At 31.1% G+C, this 27963-nt stretch overlaps 1 protein-coding gene across 1 annotated transcript; it reads right to left on the bottom strand.

Moving 5' to 3' along the window:
* Window positions 1-240: 240 nt before the first annotated feature.
* On the bottom strand, window positions 241-27963 carry OSTN (osteocrin). The gene is made up of 4 exons (XM_016136244.2): window positions 27865-27963; window positions 25354-25568; window positions 4056-4152; window positions 241-303 (listed from the first exon to the last, which is right to left on the bottom strand). Exons 1-3 carry the CDS (start codon window positions 27961-27963, stop codon window positions 4068-4070), a joined length of 399 nt encoding a protein of 132 aa, XP_015991730.1. The 3' UTR covers window positions 241-303; window positions 4056-4067.

The raw sequence follows: 27963 nt of genomic DNA, 5'->3' as shown, positions 1-27963 counted from the left end.
CATGTAGAAAGCACTTTACTGCATTGTGCTTTTTGATTGTTTCTTAGAAAAGTAAGTTTTCAGACCAAGTAATCATTTCTGAGTAACTAAAAAAATATATGTATTTTAAAATATCCACACATTGAATCATCTACATAATTTACTTGAAGTTTTAACAATACTGTAATGTGATGAACCTAAATTCAAGCTTTGGAAAGGATTTGCAGAAGGCCAGTTCCTTAAAAGTTTAGTTATTAAGGAGTTTGAAGAACTTCACTGAAGCATCTTCATGTTTCTGTGACATTTCACCCAAGGAAATCACGTCTGCAAAAATGAAAGTTGAAATTGTTAAAGTTAGGGAGAAGTCTGTAGATAAGGGGAAATCCATCAGCTTCAGTTGAGAAAAGCTGAAAGTCTAATTACTTGATTATAGCTTTGATTTATGCAGCATATTTCATTGCAAAGACAATATGCAACATGATCATTTCTGTTCAAAATGTATTTAAAAAGAGCATTTTTAATGTATAAACTAGGTGCTTGTGCTTAAGCCACACTTTCTTTTTTTGAGTACCTGCTGTAATTTATTTCTTTTGCAATTTCAATCTTGGTTCAAAGAATGTTGCCATGACAAACAAAAGACAAGAAAATATGACCACTATTCTGTTTATTGTTATGATAACATGTTGATATTTATTGTATATTTCACTTCGTTTAAAGGGTCCAACCATATAGTTGGATTTAAACATATTTTTTCTATTTGAGAATTATATTAATTTATTTGAATGATGCTGTGTCAATATTGTTCTAAAATAAAAATTGTTGGTGTAATATAGCAACATGTGTGTCACATTATTAAAAGTCTTAATTCATGTGGCAGCAAAGTGTAGCACAATTAATGGTCATATTTTGACCAAATTTCATTAAGTAGGCATCCTGATTTCAATGGTAGAGACTTAGAACTTGCTACTTGTTTTACAGAATCTATGTAACCTAGATAAAAATACCTCTCTAAATTTAAGTTGCTTAGAACTGAGGCCTATTAACTCAAAACTTTGGTCCAATATGTTAATGATTTGAAGAGCACATTGTATAAATGTTGGATTATTGTCTTTTCCAAAATACATATGCAAGAAAAGATGAGAATTTTGGTGGTGGTGATGGTGGGGGGGAGACTAGATAACACATATCAGCTGTTTTTAGACTTGACCTCAAACAAAGCCAAACTTCTTCAATTAATATTAGTTTCATGCTTAGTGTAAAGACTTACAGTGAAACCCAGAAAGTGAAAATCCACAAATAAACCTGCTTCAAAAGGATATACATCTTCTCCCACAGAAGTGAAATAAAGATTTTCATAAAGTCTGAGATACTATTTCTGTTTGTTTTAGAGCTATATAACTAGTAAGGAATTAGAAATGGCATTTTAGCAACTAGAAGACCTTATGGGTCATAAAGAGAATATTGGTCTAGAAGTCCAGAGAGATGTTTAATTGAGGGCAAATCAGTTTCCTCTGTGTTTTCACTTGTTAAAAAAAAAAAAAAGATTAGATTAAATGAGACTTTGTGTTCTTGAATCGATAATCATTTAGTTTCATGACTATGAAACTAAATGACTCAAGTTATCTGTTAAGTGATACACATATTATATCACCTATTTAATCCAAAGAAACATCATGACAATATAAAATGATATACCAGAAATAATGTTGAAAGCTTGAATGGTAATTAGAAATATATTTTTATGGCTTCTATTATTCATAAACTATAAAAAATGAAACTTCACATGAGGAAGTAAAAAAATATCTGAGAAATCTTGGTGATAGTGGTAGGAAATAAAGAATAGAAACAATGGTTTAGCAGGCGAACCCACAATGACTGAAAAGGGAAAGGGAAAATGTGTAATGTTAGTTCTTTTCTAAACTTATTTTTTCATGATATTACTATCTCAAGACTTTAATAAATAAGGACTGAGTGTCATGATACTCAACAAAGTCTGTTAAGTGAAGGACATAATATACTAATTTAGATTTTACCCAACAGTTATTTTGTAAATATTTATTAACTCAAGTCCCTTTCCATATATAGTATAGTAGCTATCTAGAGGGTTTTTTTTGGTCTAAAACTTCATATGAAAATTTATATTAAAAATTAGTTTCCTGTATGATTTTTTTCTTCTAATAAACTGTTTTGGTTGAATTCAGAAATACTAAAATGGGTGATAATCAAGGATGGCAAAGGTGATAGGGTACATGTGGAAACCAATCAAACTTAATTATTTTAATCTCAGTGTCAAAATGTTTTTAGTATGTCAAGAAAGCAGAGGACTGTGTCTCTGATTTCAAGGAGTTACTTGATTTTTAACAGCAATTAGTTCATACTCAAATATAATGTGCTGATATTTTAATCTTTAAGAGTGATCATATTTGTTATATTGCTGGATATAAAGAAAGTTCGATATGGGATTTGAAGATGGTGCTGATCAAAAGGCAGTGGTCTTGACAGTATTCAGTGAGTCCTCTGGTATTTACGGAAATACACCGTAACTTTGTAACTTCATTGATCAATGACTCCGGGGGGGGGGGGGGAAGACAATTTTAACTAAGGCATTCCGAAAATAAGAAAGTTGAGGTAAAATACTGACTTATCATAGTTTAGACTAACATTTGATGAGGAGGAAGAAAAAAAAAACACGATTTAATTTAGGAGAAGGTCAAGGCTAATGTGATGCTTCTTGGGCCTCTGAATCATGGGTCTGAGGGTTATCTTAAGAAAAGCAAAAAGCCGAATTTTCTCTTCCGTAACCTGAAGTTGTCAAAGTAGTTCCAAGTTGTCTTATCTGTTTGGTGGGGAAGATACGCCCTCTCTAAGCTCTCCTGGGAGAAAATACATAGCCTAGATTTTATATTCAACAAATATTTAGTATTTAAAACATATATATGATTAAATATATTGTTGAAACTAATGTTTATGATTTAAGCTTTCTGGATTTGAAAATTCTACTTTCATCACTTACTAGCTATGTGGCTTTGTGTGTTAATATATCTAAACTTTCTATTTATTTGTATAATAATAAGAACTAATGATTATTGAGTATTCAACACATGTCAGTCACTATTCTAAGTGCTCAATATGCATCAACACATTAAGTCCTTAGGTCAATGTAATTGTGTAGAAATTATTCTCATTTTATGGAGGGGAATTTCATAATTTAAGCAAGGTCCCACGGCTAAATGATAACCAGGATTTAGATGACCTGGATTTGACCCATAAAGCCTGACCTCTCTACCTGGCACTTTTATCCCTTTTACTGTACTACTTCTCAAGATATGGGAGATAGCACTAGTACCTACTTTACGAAACAAAATGATTAAATGAAGCAATGTATATATAACACTAAGTATAGGTTCCACTGAAGAATAAATTTTCAGAATTGTAATATAAGTTGCTATCGTTTGTATTGTATGTTCAAAGTATTCTAGGACAATTACAAGCATTTAATTTAATCTTTGCAATACCACTGTATTATTATCTAAATGCACAAGCTGTAGAGAAACAAGGAATCTTAATAGATACAAAATAATGGCTGACAGAACCGGGATTTGGATTAGATATTCTGACTCCATGGCTAAAACTCTTTCCGCTATACCATTTTCAGTCTTGTTTCATGTTATCACGATTCTGGTAATGTTATTGGCAACAAAATGTGTGTCACTGGAATGTGTCTTCTTCATAATAGAGGGATTACTATACACATGTACATTTGTGAAGGTGATTTACTATGTTAATTACAATTTTAACCTTCATTTGCATAGCGATATTCAGTAATTATATAGGAGTCTGTGAGAATAACTAAATTGTTTTTTAGAGTAAAGTAGATCTAGAACGTTCTTCTGCTTCTTTAATGTCATTTAAATTATTTAGCATCAATATACTAATTGAGTACAGAAATGTTTGAAAATGTGAATTAATAAGCTAGAAAATCATAGGGCGATTTGTAAACCAAAATGAATCAATTAGCCTATTGCGAATGTTAACAAAAGCCTGTGTGTATTGTTATTTATTCAAATCATACTCACGATAGAAATTGATTAGCCTCTGGAATTTGAAAGCCGGTTTCCCCCAATCCGATCCATGGGGACACCGAATCGCCTTTTTGGATGATCTACTACTTTCCTGAAACAAATTAAGGAGAACATTTTTAAGCTAAAGTCCAAGTTATCAATTATTACTTTTACTATTTTATTTCATGGAGATGTGGGGTTTTCTCCCGGAGTTGGAAGAAACTTGTAGTTATCAATCATCATCACTCACTAAGTGTCGGATACTCTCTCTTATTCTTTAAACATGTGTTGAAGTAGGTATTACTACCTCCATTTTACATCTGAGGAAACTGAAAATTAGAAAAATTAAAAAAACTTATCCAAAATTAATTAGTCCAGATGAAAAATTAGGTATTAGCATCACACCATTCTGTTGTGTTTATTTTGGGTAAGACCTCTCTCTCTTCAGATTTTAGTGTGTTTTTTGTTAATTGAGGAAGACTGCACTAGGTCAGTGGTTTACCCATGCCTCATAATGATTCTTCTGGAAAAGATGGTGGTGGGAGAAGAAGTGGTGTTGATGCCAAGACTGAATATGGAATGAATGTGCCTCTCATGTCTTCACTCAGATTTTACCTAGAGAAACGTTGTATGAAGGTCTCTGTTATATGTTCTTTGTGTCAAATATTTTTTCAGGAAAAAAAAAAAACTATTATTAAAACGAAGTTTAAAAAATCTTACAAAAAGCCTTAAAGCTTGTATGTTCTACATTATTTCTTAAAAAGAAGAAACATTTTCATTTGATTTGTTATTACCATCACTTAGGGCAATCAAATTAAAATTTTAACAGGAGAGATCTCAGATCTTTGAGTGCATAATGTTGTCTGGCTTGGAGCTAAGAGTTTCGAGTCTTCTTAAAGAAGATAGAAATAGTAGGAGAAGCTAAGAAGCCTATGTAAATAAATGACTTGTCTCAGTTAAAGGTAATTGACTTGTAGATTAGCTAGACTTTTTATTGACATAATAGACATGCATAAAAGAGGACATGTTATGAGTGAACAATATTAGATGATTATAGATTACAAATGCAATAAGTACCCAGGTCAAGAAATACAACATAGTCAGCAGTCAAACACTTTTGGAATGGGACAGAGTCTTAAAGGTTATTCTTTCAACAAATGTCAAAACTTCTGCTTCAGTTTTTTGACCAGCAATGATACAGCTCATCAGTTGAACATCTCAGTGATGCAGGACTGATTATAAGACAACTCAATCAATTTTCAACAGCTTATAGAGTTAAGATTTGTTTCAGAACATTTTCAATAGCTTCTTCTTTTCTAATTACTCGCATTATATTGTCAATATATACTACACAATTTAAACACTAAAAATGAATGAAAACCACAGTATCTATGAATTTTTTCCTATTATCACTTACTATACACCTACTATGTATAAAGGTTTGTTTGTTTGTTTGTTTGTTTTTGCATGTGTGGTTGTCTGAAATAAGTCAGAAATACATCTTTGGTTTCAAAAAACCTATAATTAAGTACTGTCAGATTGATAATGATCTAATGCAAATATTACAAGAAAGAAGTCCCTCATTTTTCTTGATGTCAAGTTTTTACCTTAACTACCAGGTGCTATCAACATTCCACATATCATAATTAGATCAATAATTGATTTAAAAATCTCCGAAAAGTATGGAAAACAATGGGAACACAAGAGATTTTTTCATTGTATCTGGCACTTAGAAAATTCTATAAACATTGATTAATTCTAATTGAAACAATTAATTTAAAGGTAATTGTTTCTTAATGTTTTCTATATGTCAGGCACTGTACTTAGTGCTGTGTATACTACTGATAAAAATAGGCATTGAACTTGATATGAAGCTTACCCTCAAAAGATATTGTAGGAATAGGGCCATGTTAGAATTTTTTAAATTTATTACTTTTAAAAAATCTAATTCAGCCTTCTTTTCTGCTGATTTACATGCATCTTCTTTTTCAGGCTGGCCTTTAGTTATGCTGGCCAATGCAGATAGCATCGTATGTATGATCTTATAAGACTCTCCTAGACAACAATTTAATTGAGGAGAATCAAGAAAAAAATTTTTAGTGCTTATCCTTAATCTATCCATACTTCTGCCTTCATTCTTCAGACTTCTGAAAAACACACCTATTACATGAGTTCTATTGATTGCACTTCTGGATTTCTTGGTACTAAATTAACTATGTATTTTTTAGCTTGATAATCAGATGAAAACATATTACCTGTAAAATTAGCATAAAATTAGTGGTCAAGAGTTACAAGAAACTGTACATATCAGTTGTGTTTAAAATCTTCTGATGTAATTATAAATAATGACGGTAGAGAAAAAGAAATTATCTTCTTTATATTTGTTATTTTTATTCACATATATAAATTTATAGACTCTTAAATAGCTATTTTTCTCACTGTAGTCAGAATATGCCCCACTCCTGAGAGATGTCCATGTCATAATTTGCATAATCTTTGAATATGTCACTCTGTATAGCAAAAGGGACATTTCAGAGAAGATAAATAAAGACCGTGAGATAAAAAGATTGTCTTGGATTACCTGGATGGGCCCAAACCAGTCACAGGAGCCCTTAAAAGTGGAAGCCAACTGAAGAAGAGTTGGTTAGACAGTTACAATCTGAGAAGGGCTTAACCTATCATGGAATAAAGAAATGTTGTGGCCTCTAAGAGTTCTCAAAAGAAAATGGGGGCCTCAGTTCTACAAACGAAACAAACCGAATTCTGCCAACAACCTGAATAAGCAGGAAATAAATTCTCCCCAAGAGCCTCCAAGAATGAGCACAGCCTGTCTCTGATTTAGGGCTGATGTCTATGTGTAATGTGGTAAATATGTAAAAAAAAATAAACTTTTTTTTTTTTTCTCATTTAACCCTTAAATTCATTCACTAACACTGTTATAACTCCAGGAGATGGTAAGTCAGGAGCCACCGCAGGATGGAGGAGAGTGCTTAGGGGAAGTTCTGGACGAATAGAAAGAGGAACTAAAAAACCAGCTCCTTTCAGATGTTTAAAAAACTGGTGAGAAAGAGGAAGTCCACACCTGTGTACTGACTTCCTAAAGCTTCTGTGGAATGGATGGTGTCATGAAATTTTTTTTTTACTTTTTTAAATAGGAGTATGATGGTCACATGCATCATTGTAAATTTGAATAGAGCCTTTATTGGTCTATATTACCAATGAATTTTTTTTCAAAAACGAAGGTAAAATAAATGAAGATAACATTTTCTTTTCTTTATAACAATTGATCTTTTCTCGTGCAAGTAAATGAGAGGCCATACGGCATGGTAGAAAGCGGAATAGATTCTCTTTTTCCTTTCTTATTCCCTTGTTCCCTGTTCTTTCTTTTCCTTCTCTCCCCCATATTTTATTCAAAAAGTATTAGAAACCAGGAGATGGTACACTTGGATTCTATATGATTCTTCTGCTTACTGATAGTGAAGTGTGAGTGTTTGTAAGTCTGTTATAATTCTGAATTTCTTTCCTTTTTCATAAAATTCAAATAACACCTGCTCTGCCTATCTTCTGGAGCTATTTATTCATTTAACACACTTATTTGTTATGTGATATTTAATTGTTTTATGCATAACCATATGTAACTTGTTTTCTGCACTGGGAAAATAGTGATCAAGGAGATATATATTAGCCATTAGAATTCACATTTTACTTGAAAAAAGCTAATGAAGCCACACACCTGAAAACATTTCATACATTTTAACTGATTTTACTGTTCTTTCCTGTCAGTCTAGTTTCAAACTATTAGTGGCTTACTATTTTTACAAACAAAAGCTTTACAAAAGAGAACAATATCTAAAAAGTTAAGTGGAAATTATTTCAGTAAAGGAATACTACACCTTTCCTATATATGATGGTCCTCGAAAGAGCTTTCAGGAACACTTAAGGGTCCTTAGAGTAGAGTTTGAAAACCACTAGTCAAGTGGACAGAGACCTAGGGCATGAATGCTTTTGTTTTAGCAATAGATCTATAAATACTTTTGTCTATTTTATCAAATGTCAGATTAGTTGCAAATGATCAGAGTTATCCTGAAATCAAATAAGAAAAATAAATAAAGCAAAATATATAAAAAACTCCATTCAATATTTAAAGTTTTTTTTAGCACTAATAGAAAAAAAAAATTACTTCCATAAAGCAAATAAACCAAAAAATAATCATAGCTCAGTAAGTTAAATAAATTCTGTGTCTCTATCCATTCAGAAGTAAAATAGCAAACTAGCATTTATCTTAAACTTTTTGCTGATATGAAATATATACAACGGTACTACACTGAAACACATACACGGACAAGAATACATAATGTGTAAAATATAGATGTTAAGAGAGAGAAATAGTCTGAAGGCACTAAGAGAAAACTGTTCTTTCTGACTATCTGGTCCCTCTTGTGACAAAATAATGGTATGACATGGCTTATATCATATATCCATTTAACTTAATCCAACTTTTCAATTCTAACATATTCAGAAAATAGTTTAAAGATACAGAATATTTAGCAAACTAATATAAAGAAAATGGATTGCTTATTTTAAATATGACTTTAAACTTCATACTCAAATATAGACTTCCTGTGACAAATAGAATTTTTAAAATTTATAGTCTTTGACGATTCAATTTCTGAAAATGTTTTACATTCTAAAAAAGTTATAAAAATTGTATTTAAACTTTTTATTGAAAATCACTTCACATATACAAAAGAGTGTATAAATTTATCTATGTTCAGTTTAAAGAAAAATAAAATAAACATTCCTATTGGCAGCACCAAATTAAGAAAAAGATTATTATCAGTAGTTTAGAAGTTCCCAATATTCCCTCTCTCAAATTGCATCTCTCTCATGGCTCAGTCCCAGAAGTAATCTGTAAATTGAATGTTGGTGTGATGATTCATTTGATTTTGCTTATAGTCTATGTGTGTTCTTCAAACTCTCTTGTCTAGTTTAGGTTGTAGAATTTTATTTAAAAGATATCATGTATGAATTCTTCTTGACTTCTTTTGGAAAATATTGCATGTTTTGAGACTCATCTATGGTGACATGTATAGCTGCTGTTGCTTAGTTTTTATCGTTGTACAATATTTCATTGTATAATATACAACAAGTTATACATTCTATGGTGGATAAAAATTTGAGGTATTTCTTTTTTTGTTGTTATGGTTATATACTTTCAGCTGAAAAATATGTTATAAATACCTGTAGAGCATACATAAGGATTTCTTTACAGTATATATTTTTTAGAGTAGAATTGTTAGCTATGCTTATACTTATTTTTATTATATAGTGCCAGACTCTCTTCCAGAGTTGTGCCAATTTACATATCCAAGAACAGTGAGTGAGAGTTCCTATTGTTTCAAATCTATACAAACTCTTGTACTGTAGACTTTTAATTTTGGCCGTCTCACGCTTTTGTAATTGTTATGTCCTAAACGGTTTTAATACGCCTTCTCTGAATGCTAATAAAATTGATCACCTTTTCATTTGTTTATTAGTCACTTGGATTTCTTCTTATGGAAGTTCCTTTTCAAGTCTGTTCCTTGTTTTATATTAATTTATTTTTCTTTTAATTATTGATCTGTAGGAGGGCTGCATATACTGTGAATATTAGACTGTCAATTTATGTAAATATCCTTTAATGTTATGAAAATATTATCCTATGTCATCCTAAAATCTTATTGTGGTTTTGCCTTTCATATTTACATTTTTAACCCTTTTGAAATTATTTTTATTTATAGGGTATATCCTTTCCCATTTGTGATTAGACTTCTTTATTGTCTTTTATAATAATCTTTAATGTTGTTTTTAAGTTTATCAATAATTTTACATTTTGTTTATTAAATCATTTCTGCTCTAATGTTATGAAAATATTATCCTATGTCATCCTAAAATCTTATTGTGGTTTTGCCTTTCATATTTACATTTTTAACCCTTTTGAAATTATTTTTATTTATAGGGCAAGATATGGGTCATGTTTCTTTTTTTCTTTACCCATACCTAATTATTGATCAAATTTAGATTCAACTCGAGTTTAATAAAAATTCCTTTGCAATTTTATGTGAATTTGCATTAAATTTAAGATATAAATCAACTTGGAAAGAAATGAAATCTTTATAATATTGAATCTTACTATCTATGATCATTTATTTATGTTATCTTTAATGCTTTCTCATATACTACTTTTATAATTTTAACACCTCCCATAGCTTATTGGATTTGTTGTTGTAATATTTAAGCATATGTGCTGTAAGTTTTTTAATGAATGCCCCTCACTAGGTTAAAAAAAGTTTCCTTCTATTAAGTAGCTAGTCAGACATGAGCAACAGAGAGAACACAGGAATCAGGGCCCAGCCCAGAGACTGCCCAAAGAACACCCCAATGGTAGTAGACTTCTGGGTATGCTTATGTGCATTAGGCAAAGAGTTATATAGCAGCCAAATGTCAGTCAAAATGACCTCACTTGCCAATCACCTAGAAATGCCTTTGAAACCACCCATCATGGCCCAAATATAATGTTGACATCCCCAGTTCTGGGTCCTTTTGCCCTTTTTGTTGTTGGTTATTGTGGTTACGGCTCTCTGTTACAGCTTTTCACTGAAACCATGTGCTTCCTTGGGGCATTCGTTGTCTTTCTAAAAAATATTTTTAATAAATCTTTTCTAAATCTTACTGACCTGTGATTCTTCACTGCGTTGATGAGGAAGAACCAAGGAAAACTGCTAATTACATGTCTGCATAGTTCTTATCCCTCTCCCCCTACCTGCTGTTGGGGTGGCAGTGAACTCCTATCAGCCCCTATGGTAACATTTCTATTATTAGCTTACTAGTGATTTCAATAACAAATAGATAATTTTACTGAATGTTTTTTTTCTGTATCTAGTCAAATGATATGGCTTTATTTCTTCAATTACTTAACTTTATTAATCGACTGTCTAAAGCAAATCACTCTTATGCTGTGTTTTTTTTTATAAACCCAACATGATAATGGTGCATAATCTTTTTGATATGTTACTGAAACTGTTTTGTTAATTCTTTTCATAGGAATTTGTATCTATCATCACTAATGACATCTTATAATTTTCTTTTCTTGTTTTCTCCATATATGGTTTTGATGTTCAGATAATGCTATTTTCATTAAATGACTTAAGGATGGCACCTCCTTTTTTGTTTCTCCTTTTGCGATTTATTTAATTACATCATAATCTGAGAACATATTCTGTATAGTAACAAGCCTTTAAAGTTTTTAAAGCTGATTCTGTTGGCAGACACTTTATGAATAATTGTTTTTTGTTAATTTAAATACTTTTTCCCACAATTGTTGGATACCCGACAACTCTATTGATCCTGCTTATGGTTTTTAGTTCCAAAAAAAAGAAACATATGAATTAGAGTATGGAGAATATTCCCTAAAAAATGGTCTGTTTTGCTGCTACATCTCAATGGGATAATAAAATGCTTGGTCTCTTTCAAAAAAGACATTAGGCTCCACCAACACTGAGTAATATGCAAAAAGAAATAATATCGTAATGGCTAATGGAAGCAGTTCTTTAAATAGTTCAGTAATTTAGATTAGTAAAATATGAAATTAAATTATTTATTAATTAATGTACATTATAAATATTATAAAGCTTAGATGAATATAGTAGCTAGGCTCCAATAATTCTACCACAAGGTAGTCTCTTTTCACATTTAAACAGAGCCAATCTCTGTAACCAATAGTATATTGTGGAAATGACTGATGATATATAACTTCCAAGCCTAAGTAATAAAATATATTGCAACTACTGCCTTGCTTCGTTAGATCATACTCACTCCAGGGGAAGTCAGCTGCCATTTCCTAAAAACCACTTTTGCAGCCTTTTAGAGAGGTTTATGTGGCAATGAACTAAGGCCTCCTGCCAATAGCTAGTGAAGAACTGAGACTTTCTCTGTCAGCCATGCTAGTGGTCCATTTCCGAAATGAATATCCTCAGCACTGGTACAGCCTTCAGACAACTGCAGCCCTGGCCAACTTTTTCACTGTAACCTTGGAAGAGACCCTGAGCCCGAAGCACCCAGCAAGTATGAAATGGATTTCTGATGCACAGAAACTGTATGAAAGCATAAATGTTTATTATTATCTTATGCTGCTAAGTTTTGGGCAACTTATTTGCATATCAATAAATATTTTATACGGTGAGGTTTGAAGTGTTCTAGGATTCTACAAAATAAGAGATCACACTCAATTTAGGGGTTCCAGGAAGAATTTACAGAGTATGTGAAAATAATAAAACAAATGGTGACCCCTGAATCCTGCAACCTTGATTATCATCATTTAAATTTAAAGTCTGGAAGACAGAACTACATGAGTTTGAAAGAACTGATATGCGAGAATAGACTAAAAAGAAGGATTCAGCAAGGCCCTGTAACAAATAAAAAAGAAATCGTCAAAGTCCACAGAGTCACATTTAAATTTAAAAGTGACAATTAAGCTTCTAAATTCAAATCCAGAATGTTAGGATAAAGGACCACGATAAGTCTGAGTGATGGTGTACTTTTTAGGAGCCAAAATATAATACCCTTTTATCTCAAGTCTACATTTAGAAACAAGAGAGAAATAAGACATAAATGATCAATGCATCAAAATCAAAATGCCATTTTAATCAAGCTGAATCCAGAATATGACTTTAATATGTATTTAAAAAGGCTTCCTTCCATTTCCTCTCTGGATAAAATAGACTTACAAAGTAGTCATGGTTATTCAATAAAAACAGGAAGAAAGGAGATAAGTGAACGTGCTCAACTACTCCTCCCAAATTGACCTAATAAATATCTACTTCTTTCTCAAAAGAAGTGAATAAAGCTGGGCAAGGTACCAGCTTTTCCCTAACTGGAATTCCTTTCCATGGAACTATGAGACTGGGAAATATAAGTATTAATAAATGGGACACATTTAGAATGATGAAAGAAAGTGCTACTTCATAAGGAGAAAGTTGACTTATGACTTTGGGAATTTTATTTCAAAAATAATAATCCTATTTTAAACAGATTTTATTAAATTTATGATGATGGTTCTGTTGTCAGCTTCTAAAGTTTTATCCCAAGGAACGAGTCATAAGAATAGGCATTCAGAAACAAACCCTGAGCACTGGAAAGAAACAATGAGATTTAAAGGGTTTAATGTAAAGTAACCCAGGCATACTTAGTTTGAAAACTGTAGAGCTGTAAGATAGGGTAGAGGAAATCTTTATCTGCTTGACTTATGAAAACTCTTTGAGAGTCTAATGAAACTTTTGAACTTTTACCCAGAAAATGCATTTACATGAAAAAAGTTTTCTAAAATTTTCTTTTGAGAGAGTGGGTAATGCACATTTCAAAGTGTATTGTATATGGAATCAAGTATTACCCTTTGTGGGAGAAAGTTTTAAACCTTCATGTATCAGTTTGGGTGGGGAAAAGACAAAGGGACTTTTTCATTCTGTGATGCTGAGCTGGAGTGGAGAGAGGCAAGCAATAAAGAGCCATTATTGTAAATAGTGGCTCAAGATAATTTTCCTAAAGCAAATTTCTTATGGTCTAGCCAGTCTTTTCAGATATGAGGAAAAAAGCATGAAAATAGGGCAATATAGTCTGAATTCTTTTTCTGTGATTCTCACTCTGAAATGGAACCATTTTGAAATACCAATTTTGAGTGTTGCCAAATAAGAGCTGAAAAAAAAAATAGCAAAACTCATGAGATACTTAGGTTGGCCTCAGTTTGTGGCACTGTGAATTAGGAAGGAAAATGATATGCTAGCATTTTTACCTTTAATCTTTGGGGCTGTCATTATATCTGACAAATTAAAGCGAGAATTGCTATTATCAACTTTAGTCTAAACGTCATGTCTGGCTTAGGCTGGAAAACCATGTATTGTTGGTACAGTTTTCCAAAACAATTCAATGCATACATCTTAATGAACTTCACTGTTCCTGAACTTGGACAAGTGCCTTATTCATACAGAACTTTAATTTCTTTATCAGAAGCAGCTTAGTTAAGTGAAAGTCACTGAACTTGGAGTTTAGCAATCTGACATTCTAGCCAGGCAATCTCAGGGAAATAATTTTATCTCTCTGAAAATATAGCAATAAAATGGGATAGTATCTTTTTTAGGATATTATACAAATTTAAAAATATGTACCAGAATGTTAAAATGGGATTCCTTCTATCTCACTTTTGGTTGTGGCCCCAAAAAGCCGAGGGGAAAAAAAAGTGGTATTTCTTCTTAAATTCCAAAGTGAGGTGCTACACTTATACAGTATTTGCAAAGGAGGTTGCTACAAACTTGTTTTTCCAATTTTACTCAATAAAAGGATTGATGTTGAATAGGTGAAGAAGGAGAATTTCTCTAGAGCAAGTTATTAGAGAACAGTGGCTCTTTTCCTCCTCTTTCATATAGAGGAAGAGCTTCAAGGAAACCATAAAGAGAGCTTAACATAGACCCTCTGAAGCAAGGTAGACCTGAGAGAATAGTGTCTATGAAATCCAACAGGCAAGAAGCTGTGAGAATTGGTTCGCTGCCAGAGTGAAGTGATGGTTACATAAAGAACAGTTTCACTTTCAGCAACCAGAGTGAAGGATGTGGGTTTTCTGTGGAACAGATGTAGGGTGAGCATGTGGGTAGAGTTGGCCTAAGTTAGTTATAAAAGGAACCTTCCCCAAAGGACTTTTGGCCAGGGGTTATGAGTGAGGCAACCTCAGCAGGATGCTGGTAGTGATGTCATATGAAGAAGCTGAGAGGGACAGATGAGGATGAGAAGTAAAACTGACCTGCTGAAAGAGAAGCATTGCTGGAGGCAAAGATGTTTATATCAATGTTTCCAACAGAGGTTATGCTATGACTCCACCAAAACATCCCATGATACCGAGTCAACTTCGAGCAATTACTAAAGCCAGAGAGCACTAAAGCCAGGTCATAATATCACTCAAGTACGCCCTTTCTTTAGTCTCTGCTCCCCACTCCCAGTATTATGGGAGACAGAAGGTAGCTCACTGCAGTAGGGGAAGAGATGTGGGTAAACTGACTGCAACTTCCTTCCCAATGCAGCTTCTCAGCTTGAAAAGGAGAAACTTTAGTAATATTTGTGGTTTGGGATAAGACATAAGAATGATTATTTTAGTTACTGAAATATGAATGTTTTTCTAGTAAAAGTGACTGAAGGAATATTTATTATTTCAATGTTACCAGTAGAACAATAATACTTGCTTTTGATTTTATCCAAGAAATAGGAAACAACAAAGCATACTAAATAGGTTTGAATGCATGTGTGTGGGCATAAAATTATTTTCTGATTATGTCTTAAGTATTCCTCCTTCTCTTTCAGTTTAGTGGTTATAATAACAATGTCACGGTGCAAAGCATTTATTGACCTGAATCTGTAGAATGTGTATATTTGTGCTGAATATCTTCATTGAACTTTCTAGATCCACTCCACCTTTTCCCATCCTACTTTCAGTCCTAAACTATCTGGATCACGGAAAAGTTCTTGTGCTTTCTGGCTTTGATTTAGGGAAGGCAATGGGCAGCCTTGATGGGAAAGACTAAGAGGAGAGAGGAAGTTAGGCTATGATAATTTCCCCCTGGCTCCCTTTTTGCAAGATCACTTCCCTCTGACCAAAGGTTACTGCTCCATTCAAGGCATCTGACTCTTCAGACTAGGCTCCCATGCTGTTGCACCACCCTATGATTTGCCTATACCCAGTTTTCTACAAATAGTCTTGCTGTAAACAAACACTTCTCAAATATTTCTGTTTCTTGCAGGAACACTGATTGATACAATGACATTATCTGCTTATTGATCTCAAAATATTAATGGGAGAATTAAAGCAGTAACAGTTGTGAAAATGTTTACAGTAATTAAGTTCAAATATAGAGCATTATTACTGTTATTGTTTTTGCAAGGTATTTTCAGTATTGTGTGATGAAGTGAAGGAAACCATTCTTTAGAAAAATTCCAGGCAAATCATCAACACCTTCTAAGATTCAAGGGTTATTCAAAGAGTAAATACTATTTTGCCAGGTATAGCTATTCCTTTTTATCTGCATAAATGGGATGACCATTCATTAACTTCGGGTTTTATTGAAGAAAATATTCGGGACTTTGAAGCATATTTGAGTTACCTTTGTCCTGAGAATTAAGTAATTTTGCACAGCTTCTGAAATTAAAGTTAGTAAATATTAAATATAATATAAAATAGAAAACAATAGATGGTTCTTTGCTTCAATTTAACATGATCTGACATAGACCTTGCCTTGTTTAACTTTTTAAAATTTTTTTCCGTAGGCTGTTCATTCCTTCTTCCATTTTCATCACTTACAGAACTTTTCAAAAGCAGAGTTTAAATTTTTTCTCTTCTGCATATTTTTTAGTAATAGAAAATAAAATAGTATATTTTATATGTTTGAGACTCAGAGTTTTAAAATCAGGAGCCATGTACCACTGTAATTCAGGAATCTATAAATGTAGATGGGAAAATGTTACATCTTTAGTTTTATTACCCTCTAAGTAAAATATAGCATTTGCTTCAATTATGAATGGAGAAAACAAATCATAATATTATTAGCAGTAACCTTCATCACAAATGAAAATCACAGATACATTCAAATCACATTTTAGTCATTGTAGATACTTTGAAATTGTTTTTAACTTCAGCACTACTCGAGATTGTTTTTGGACCCATCTTTTAGATCCTGTTATTTTATTCATTAATATAGAAACATGTAGGTTGTCATATTATAAAGTAATTTTTAAATATTTATAATTCTGTTTTTATATATTGGTAAGCTTTAGACTTTTATGATTTTAACCATTTAAAAACAATATTCTGAAAAGAGATCCATAGGTTTCACCAAGTGCCAAAGTGGCCTATGCCACCCAAAAAAAGCTTTGAATCTCTGGGTAAAGTGATGGATGAGATCTTTAGGGCTACAATATAGGAATTGAATCTCAGACCTATAACCTTCTTCTGCTGAATGTGGGAAAATAGAACATGCATGACTGAGAAGGAGGAAAATTAATGGCATAAACCACAGGTGTTTATAAGCATCAAAGAGTTTGTGTACATTCATGCATATTAAAGTAACAAGGTATATCCTGGCTTTGTAAAACATTCAAAAATAGATAAGAAAGGAGTAAAGCTAACTAGACTAAAGGGCCAAAGCCATTATCTCATGTAATGTGATAAGAGAGCAGTAAATAACCTTGGGTACAGCTCTCTAAAGCAAAAGTATTATAATTTTTATGAACCTCCTTTTTACAAAAGAGTTGTAAAACTTCAAACTGTACATTCTTGGTACTAAATACGTGAAAAATTTCATTTTAGTCCTGTAACTTTATTATATATATTTAAATAATGCTGAAAAATCTTTGTAACAGATGATAGAAAAATTTAACCTTAAGTCTTATTTGAGTTACCATTATACTTTGCAAGACATCTAAAATTATTTTTCTATTAAAATTCAAGACATGTATAGGAATATTTTATGTGATTGCTATTACTTGTCTCCCATTGTTTTCCAATATATAAATTCAATATTTGCTTTAAGACCAAGAATATGATTTTATATATATATATATATATATATATATATATATATATAGAAAAAATGAATCCTGAAGAAAAATCTCATAGGATATGCCCTTGGAATTTAATTCGAAGGAGTGAAACACCAGCTATGAAAAATAAAAATAAAAATATATATAAATTACACGTAAATAAGAAAATTGTTAATTCGTATACATCATCTTAAATAAATCCTAAATAAAACAATTTTGAAATTGGAAATCATAGAGTAAAATGAACCGAGTCTCTTTTCCAGTTGCACTCATGAAGCAAAATAAAAAATGTAGATTAGAGAAAAATCTTCAATTTATCAAGTTCATGGGTAAACTGTGCAAATGCATTAGCTCTCCTTAATAGTGCCATCCTTCTGGAAGTAGTTGGAGGCAAAGGGAAAGGTAGAGAAAAATATTATTTTTGCAATTCTATGTTATAGGTAGTGCTGGGTTCTTTGTTGGGAGGCATATACTGACTTGCTGGGGTTTTTTTTCTTTCTTGTATTGCTGGCAGTACTTGGTGATCACTGTTTAGAGCCATTATTTCATTAGGGTTTGCAAAATAGAGATATTCTAGTTCTAACATCCTGTCTTCATTTATTAGCTGGAATAATTCTACCTCATGTACTAATTCTATCATTTCTTCATTGCTTTAGCTGTAACAATTCTATAAAGAGAAAATGCCACCTCATCTACTGTTAGCTATTTAATGATGTAGTTTGCAAAAGAAAAGTAAGCTTAATGTTTTGTTTATTTACAAGAATTCAAAACAATGAGTTGATAACTAGCATTCATCAAAGATGATCAATTAGTTTTAAATGTCATTTAAAATTCAGATAATGAAACAGATTTGATGAATTATAGTTAATGTGTTTATTGATGCTTAGATTGTCATACTTTGGCCAGTGGGAAACTCCTCTAATTGGCTCTTGAGTCCTTTGACCTGACCTTAATTACAGCGAGCTTCTCAGCCATCAGGTATGACAAGATATTTAAGCTCAACTTGTACATTTTCTGCCCCAACTCTTTTTTGGAGGAGTTCTGTTTCTTTAAGTGAGAAATGATATTGAGAAACGTCAATCTGGACACTAAACTTGTCTATTGCCCCTGAATGGTGATTGTTTTGCAGAATTTTTAATTTATGGACTAAATTATGAACTCATGCTGATAGTAATTTAGAAGCATGGACATTTTGAAATCATGGGATATTTAAGTACCGAAAATTTTTATTTTATTTAACATGTCCAGTTTACAACTTTAGCTCATTTTTAATCCATGTTGTGAATCTCAGTTCTTATTAAAATCAAGAATGACAGAATTAGAATGTCAAATAAATACTTAATTACTTTTCTCACAAAACACAATCAACAATCTCAGAATAGCAATACCAATAGTATCACTGCCAACATTATTTGTCAAAATAATTTTAAGGTTTAATTCTTTTATGTCTCATTTATTTCACTAGATATACACAGTCAAGTTATTTTGTTTCATCACTTGGAATAAATCTTAGTTGTACAGTAAGATTGCCATCAACTAGAATATATATGTAAGTTGTATTGTTTCAATTGTATTTTAATATTTAGATATAAAATTTTTTTTAAATATTACATGTAAAATATTCAAATGGTTCTAAAGACAATACGATTTATATTTAAATGTCTAGCTTTTATTTTCAATCTTTTTACCTTTTTTAATCTTTCATTATAGACAACCATTAAAAAAATTGTATATTTATTTATCTTTACTCTTTAATCTAAGAATTTTTGCATTTGTATTATCATTTTAAACAGTAATATACTATAATCACATTTATCCATCTTGCTGTTACTAATTAACATTATAAATCTCACTCTGTAGTAGTATATAGAGATATTCTTTATTCGTTTTTTTAGTTGCATGTAGCTGCATCTATTGTGTCAGTTTATTCAACCAATATCCTTTTGATTAACATTTATGTATTTTATTGTTACAAATAGTTCTAAGATGAATAGCCTTATGCATACTTTTTCTGTTACACATTTTTGCTAGTGAGATTTTTAGAGGCAGGAAGGCTAAACTAAAGGATAAGTACATATGTTATATTGCTGGAGAGGGCAACATTCACCCTAATATGGGTTCTATTTTGCAGTCTAATCAGCAACATATGGGAGTGACTTTTCCTCACAGTCTCACTAATTATTTTTTTCATTTTTATGGAGTTTTGCCATTTTAACTTGTAAAAAATAGTATATCAGTGAAGTTTAATATGCTTTTTTTTTTTTCTCATTATGAGAATGGTTGGCATCTTCACATGGTCAGGAATCATTTGCATTTTTTTCCATAAACTATTTTTTACTCCATTTTTTTGTAGCTTTGTTCTTTTTCTCCTCTATTTTTAAAAGTTCTTTATGTTTTAAAGATTAACACTTTGTCTTTAATATGAGTTGAGAAGATTTTTCCAATTTGTTCTTTTTTCTTATTACTTTATGTATCTTTTGACATGGAAATTTTAAAACAATATGTAACCAAATTTATTTATTTTTCTTTATTTTTTCCTGAATTTTTCTGGAATTTGCATCAATTTGGAAGATTTTAACTATTCTTTCTCTGTACCAATGTTTTCTTCTAGTAGCTATGTGAGTTATCTGTTTTTTTTTCCTTTAGATTTCTGATTCATTGTGAATTTATCATAAATGTATATAGTTCAAGACCAGACTGATTTTATTTTTTTGCCATATCACAAATCACTTATTCAAAATCTAACCTTTTACTCATTTATATGAAGTGCTCCTTTTTTAATATCTTAAAGTTGCATATGTAATTGAGTTTATTTCTTGAATTTCCATCCTGTTTTATTTTTGATTTATCCATTATGCTATTGAAAGAAAGAAAAATTAAATATTTTATAATATTTGGTAGGGCTTTTCCTTTTTTTTCAGGGTTTTCCTGGCTATACTAATTTTCAATTCTTTCAAATGACCTTTATGATAATTTCTTTAGCATCAAAAAAACTGATGGTATATTTGATTGGCATTGTTTGTAATTTAATTTAGGAATAGCTGTTATCTTTCTGTTCCTGAGTCTTTTGATGCAAAATTATAGTATGTGTCTCCATTTGTACAAATCTACTTTTTGTATTTTAGCATTATTTTTATAGCTTTTCTCATGTTTGTTGGACATTCTCTATTAGCTTTATGTCTAGATATTTTCCTATCTTTATGCAATTGCAAATGAAGTTTTCTATCTTCTATTTGATTTCTTTTTGTATAGAAGGGCTATTAGCTTTATATGGTTATGCACTTCATGTTTTTATCCAAACAGTTTTGTTGCCCTTGTTTTTCCATTGATTATATTGGTTTCTAACTTATAATTTGTAAACATAGTTTTATATTTTTTCCAATTCTTAGGTCTCAAAATATTTTTTGTTGTCTATATGCATTTCTAAATTATGGTGAAAATAATGGGTATTTTTTGTTATTGTGTCTTATGTTAGTAAAGTTTGCAGTATATTTCATCATTAAGTAAAATACTGACTTGTGGGCTGAGGTACACACACACACACCATGTTAAGAAATTATCTGTCAATTTTTATTTTGTTCACTTTTTAAAAAAATACTAATAAATATTAGAATTTGTAAAATATATTTTCTGCCATCGTGGATATGATCACACGCTTTTTCTCCTTTGCTCTATTAATATGATGGATTATATTAAAAGAATTCCTTCTGAACACACTTGCCTGGAATAAACTTTACTGGTTAAGACATGTTATATATTTAAAGTGTTGCTGTATTGTGCTTGCTAACATCATATCTATGATTCGTGCTTTGATATTAATATATGAGACAAGTCTAAAGTTTCCTTATTAAAATGTAATGTTTGTGATTTGGAGGTTAAAAATACATTTGTTTCAGGAAATGAACTTGGAAAGTTTACTTAAGATTTGGTAAAATTCTCCTGTGAAAATATCTAGATCTGATCATTTCTCTAGACAGGCTCTAATAAAAATTTTCTGTGATAATTAAACTGTTTGTGTTTTTCTTTTGGGGGGGGTCAGTGTTTGTAAATGATATTTAAAAAATTATCCATTTTTTCTAGGTCTTCAATTTATTTACATAGAATTGAGCAAAGTAGTTTCTTGCTCTCTAAATTCTTCTGTTTTGATGGTTTATTATGATTATTTCCATCTTGTCATTTTTAATTTTGCAAATATGCTTTCTACTTTTTTTCTTAATTAGATTAGCTCATAGATTGTCTTTTTATTAGTTTAATAAAAACAGGTTTGCATTAATTTAGTATATTCTGTGTTTTGCTTTACAAACTTATTGATTTTGGTTTTTATCACTATTATTTCCTGTCTCCTGCTTTTTTCAGCTTTTTTCTGGCTTATTTTTACTGTTCTTTCAAGATTTTTGCTGTATAGTGTTTGCTTTATTTTTATTTTTATTACTATGATAGTAATTTGAATCTGATATTTGCTTTATCTGTCTATAACATTATGTTGTCATTATTGCTATTTTCAATAAGATGTATAGATTATTTTGTATTACTCTTTGACTCCACAGCTTATTTAATAAGATGGTTTATACTTCTAGGCAAAAGTGCCCTTTTTTTCTCTGATTCTGTCATTAAGTTCTAGTCTTAACTGCAGTTCAGTTAGTGAAAGCATTTGGAATACATTTGTTTAGAATTTCTTGAGAATGTTTGTCACCTCAGCTATATATTTTCTGAATATTATATATGCACTCGAGAAAGAGTTATATTTTCTGTTATTGAGATTCAGCGTTCCAAACAGATTTATAAGTTCTCCTTATGTTGTATATGTCTTCTATAAGTTTTCAATATACAATCTGTCTTGGATTGGAAAAAATGAACCAAAGTCACCTATTATTAACATGTGTTTTTTCTATTTCTTAGCATTCCCTGTGGTTTCTTTTGATATATGTTGGTGCACTCTTTTTTATTTTTAATTTATGTTTTTTTCATGTATAATTTTTCTATTATTTTATTGCCAACCTTTCTAAATCTCTTTATTTTTAATCGTGTCTCTTAAACATAGAAAACTGTTGGATTTTTCCTTTCTTAACAATCTGAAATATCTGTATTTTAATAGGTAAGTTACACCTATTTACATTTATTGATATGATCAATATTTTTGGAAGCTATCATATTTTACAAGTTATATTTATATATGTGAGTCTTTTACATAAAGTTTTTCACCGTGTCCTATTTTTTTGTGCTCTCTTTATATGAGAGTTTTAATTTTTATTCTTATGGTTATTTTTGTAGTAATATTTTTACATAAAAACCATGCTTTTCCCTCTTTTTAGTTTTTGTTTTTTATTTTTTAGTAAAAGATTCATTAAATTTTGTTGATAATTTTTTCTTTTCTTTCTTCTCCATTTCCTCAAGCAACTAGTTATTGTAATATCCTTTTATCCTAGTTAATAGCTATGAAACAAGCAAAACCTCACTCTAAATTTTATATGCTCTCAATATTTTCCCTGAATCATTTGATACTTTGATGTACCTATATTTTCAAATTGTATAACTATAACACATGACATTCTTTTTCTTGCAGCAATCATTTCACTTTAACTCTAAAATTAAGCTTATACCAATTCTTATAATGATATTTCTCCAGTCACTTTGGTTGCCTGAAGAGATTAAACTAGTAGCTTCCCCAAGAAATTCTCATGAGCAAAATATTCCCTACATTTTGTGGGCTTATAAATAGTTTATTTTGAAACTTTAGAGGTAGAAACCTGTTCAAATGAATATTAAATGCTTGCCAATTTCCCTTATGTCTTGCAAAATGAGCAATGTTAGATAGACTATAGCTCCTAATATAGTCTTTCTTTCTGACACTTCTTAAAGAAATTATGATGAAGCTTTAATGTAAACTATATTCATAATACAGAGATTATAAATATAATATTTATGCAATACATGTTTAGCACATATGCTATGTCTGTTATTATAAATTCAGGTATAACTATTTACATATAACATTTATGTATTGATTTTCAAATTATTTAGTAGTTGCAAGATCCAGAATTCAAAGAAGTAATACCTATTAGAAGGCACAATATTTTCATCACTTATCTTTTGTATCTCCATGACCTTTATAAATTACGTTTAAAACATATCTCATCTTGCTTCGTATTACAATTTGTTATAAATATTTCTATGTTTCTTATTAGTTTATGGTTTATTTGAAGGCCAAAGACTACATTTTCCTTCTGTTTTCCACCCTAGCCCAATGCAGTGCCTAGAACATAAATAGAACTAATTTACATTTGTTTTAATAAAATAGGGTCTAAATTTGAAAAATAGGTGTGGATTATTTTTTTTTAAGTATAGGTGGTTAAATTATAATCCCAAAGTGATGATTTTATTTTCTAGTGTAGATTTTAGAAACGTTTAGAACAGAAATCTAGCAAATTGTATCTTTCATGCTGAGAATCATTGAGCATACAAAGTCATGGAATCATGAACAAGCATGTCAGATCCTAGAACTCCAGGTCATCAGGCAAGGTTGGAACAAAGATTATGTAGATGAATGCCTGAAGAAATGAGGTGCCAGATTATGAAATACTTTATAGGATTTCACTAAGAAGTTTGCTTTTATCTTGTAAGAAATGGGAACATTCCACGAAAAGGATTTTTGTGTTAGATGATCCTTCTGGTAGAAAATAAAGGATATATTGATGATAAACGGGTGGTGATGGTGGTGGATGAGGAAAAATTTGAAAAATAACAAAATGTGAAAAAGACAATTTAGGCCAGAATTGAGAAAACCTAGGGGAAAGAATATTCTGTAGATATTTAACATATAAAACAAATAGGATTTAGAGAATTTAATGAAAAATAAAATGCTTAGCATGAACAAAAAGAATCCTGGTAAATTCCTCAAATTCCAGACTTTGGTAATTGAGTGGTTTTTGTGCCATCGTTAACATAAAATTTATACATGAGGAATAAATACTGAGGAGGCAGAAAATGAAGTGTTTGGAATGATTGTTTTAAAATACCGACAGTTATTAATGATTAAAGGGAAATTTAATTACTTACTTTAATTCTGTTATTATAACAATCAATAGTTTAAAAAGTATTCATGTAATTTTAATGAAGGTAAGTGACTATCTCTATTTTATAGATAAATATACTAAGGATCATAGAGAATAACATTCTTATAAAAGTTACATGGCTAGAAGTGATCAGAAATTTGACATAAGCATACTTGTTCTGATTTCAAATTCTATAAGAAATCACTACCTTTTAGTATAGGAGAGTTGAAACATTCCCATAATTCAGGAAGGTGTGTATGACTGGTAAAAAAAAAAAAAATGGTATTCTGGTTACCTCTAATAAAGAGAAAACTCAGTTGACCAGAACATTGATCTCATAGCTCACTTCTCAAGTACTGTAATGTCTTACATTAAGTATTTTACATCTGCATGCAATAGAATCTTCCTCAGGAAACAATATGATAAAAATATAAACGCATGCATATTGTAGGAACCGTTTTGCTCCCTAAACAATTATATCTGAAATCATATCATTAAACTCACAAATAAGCTGACACACTGTCAGATCTGTTTACCTAAAAGTCTACAAGGTTTTCATTGTATTTTTTATGTGGCATTCTCTCTGTTTCTGAACCCAATGTGGAAGAATTAGAAAACGAGTTTCCTTCTCCAAATACTTCGCTTACCTCTGTTTGCCTTTGTGATCTACAGAGCCGGCTGAGAGCCTGTCCAGTGGAGAGCCGAAACCAGAGAAGCTCCTTTTTTTCTTTGTTTCAATCACATCATTCTCCAGAGACACAAGTTCATCAAGAAGCATAAGTTTTGCGGCCAGATCAGCAGCTGATTTCCCTTCCCTGGTTATGGGTGGTGACTGCACATCTCTGAGTCCAGAATCAAAAGCCTATCGGGCAGGAAAGGTGATTCCATTCATTAAGAAATAGAAACCTCAATTATGTGCCATCATCAATCTGCATTTGTTTTTTGCTATGTTTAGCTGACATGCCTGTCATGCAGTTTGATTTCTTATGCAGTTACGATCCAGAGAGAAAGACTTTTGGGGACAAAAACACAAGGAGGTAAAGCATGCCCAAAAGAAATTAAAGGAAAACCCAACCAAATACTCACAGAGAGCCTGTCTCTAAAGTTTAATGTTAATTGATCATTCTTTCAGATTCTTTTCCAGTAATGACTGCATGCTTTCTTATTCCCATTACATTTTAGCTATATTTTTTAGTCATTAAACTCATGACATTTTTCTTTGAATTTGATTGGTTACAATGTATTTATATTGCATATTAGATTGTGAGTAACTGGAGGGCGATGGCTATGTCTAATTAGTCTTTTATTTGCTCTATTCAATGCCTATTCTAGTTTTTTTGCTCATAGTACTCAATACATTTCTGATGAATATTTATTGAATTAATTTTGAAAAAAAACTAAACTTATTATTTTTTCAAAACTCCTTCATTCCTTATTGATTCAAGCATACACTATGTGCCAGGTTCTACATTAGACCTAAGGGATACAAAAACAAACAAAATCCAGTCTCTGCCCTCAGGGAGCCTACCATCTTTATTTATGTGACTTATTAACAAATATTAATGAGTATCTACAATGAATTAGAGCTACCCATGACTTTATGGTCCCATGTAAAATCTTTTGTTGTTTACTTATCTGTTACATATATTGCCATTTTGTACCTCAACTAAGTTACAAAAGTATGAGTGTCCAGGTTGTGAAGTCTAGGCCTAATGACAACATTTTTAAAATGCTCCTATTAATAATCTTGAGTCACTGTCTAGTCTAAGAGATACCACTGCTTTTCCAAGAGCCTGAGAATATTCCCTTGTGGCAAGAAATTTGGCTCCAAGGATCTCGTGACTTTCCCCCTTTAATCACATTTTCCATATGCCAGACTTGGTCTAGGCAAGAATCTTTTTCTTCACTTCCTGTCTTTTCTTCTTGAATGATTTCTTCCATTCTCTATATTTTCTCTAATAAAACCAGAGGAGCATTTTCCAGTCTTTTCGGCATTGACTCCAGCAACTCTCATTAGAAATACTTACAGTCTGACCCACAGATTCAAAGCCATTGGGCCTGCTGTTTCCTAAACCAATCAACTCTGCACTAAGTCTAGTTAATTCTTTCTGGAAAACCTCTCTTGCTTCTGTTCTTTCTGAGTCCTATCAGTAGTAACTTATATCAGGTCCTCTTCATTGCTTAGTGTACACTCTTAATCACCTTATAACTTGTTTTTCTATTTTTTATATCCCTCTCTTTTTTATTCTATCCTGAATATTTCCATGAAGTTAATTAACCTCAAACACCACTTTTATATAAAGAAAAAACTTAAAATGTCTTCTAGTTCTTTGTTACTTACAGTGCAAAGTCCACAATATGGTTTCAAATTCCTCGTAAAATCTCAACTTCTATCACTTCCCTTTTTAAGACTGACAACAAGAAAGTGGAGAAGGGAAGAATGCTATAATCATGAGAAAGAAGCTCTAAAGAGCAGCAGACAAACATAAAGGGCAAAGATAGGAGATCTTTTATTATCCCTCAGAGCACCCTCCAAAAAATATCTTTTATTCCTCCAATTAACATATACACAAAATATTTTGCTTCTTTTTAAAGCTATTCGTAAAGAAAAATAAATCATAGAACTCATACAAAATTTGTGCTTTGGTGAATGCATTTCAGATTCTCTATGTTACTTAAGAAGTATAAATATTATTTCTAATAAGATCAAATAAACCAAATTAACTCATCTTTCTGTCAAGATGTCTTCACATTTCTTTACTTCTGTATTCTTGTTATGGCAGGGAGAAAACATTTGTACAGTAATAAAAACTACTCAAATTTTGACATATAAACAATTTCAAATTTTACATAAAACACTTTAACTTTATGTTATTAATTTAATTATTAATATGGCTGAAATGGAAATAAATATTCTCTCTGATTTTTGTTTAAGGAATTCAAATCATTGTTATTACTTCCAGTTTTTTTCTATATTTAGGTACTTGTTTTCCTTGGAATCCACAATGAAGACATGACATAGGGAAAATACCTATTTCCTTGATTTTGTGTTATCAAAGCATCTCCCTAATTGTCAGCAGCACTTGCTTCTGACATTAGTAGAAATGGTTTATGTTCATAAAAATATATATAAGTTCTCTAAGGATGGTTTTCATTACCTCTGTTGCTACATCCACTGAGAGCACTTTTCCTGAACTCCACAGTGTCAATGTCACAGCCAGGATAAAATGCGTACCTGCCAATCTCCAGTCCAGCAT

The sequence above is a fragment of the Rousettus aegyptiacus genome, unplaced genomic scaffold, assembly GCF_014176215.1.
Source record: "Rousettus aegyptiacus isolate mRouAeg1 unplaced genomic scaffold, mRouAeg1.p scaffold_m13_p_4, whole genome shotgun sequence".
Classification (NCBI taxonomy): Eukaryota; Metazoa; Chordata; class Mammalia; order Chiroptera; family Pteropodidae; genus Rousettus; species Rousettus aegyptiacus.
The sequence above is the reverse complement of the archived record's forward strand: the minus strand, read 5'-3'. Positions and strand labels throughout refer to the sequence as shown.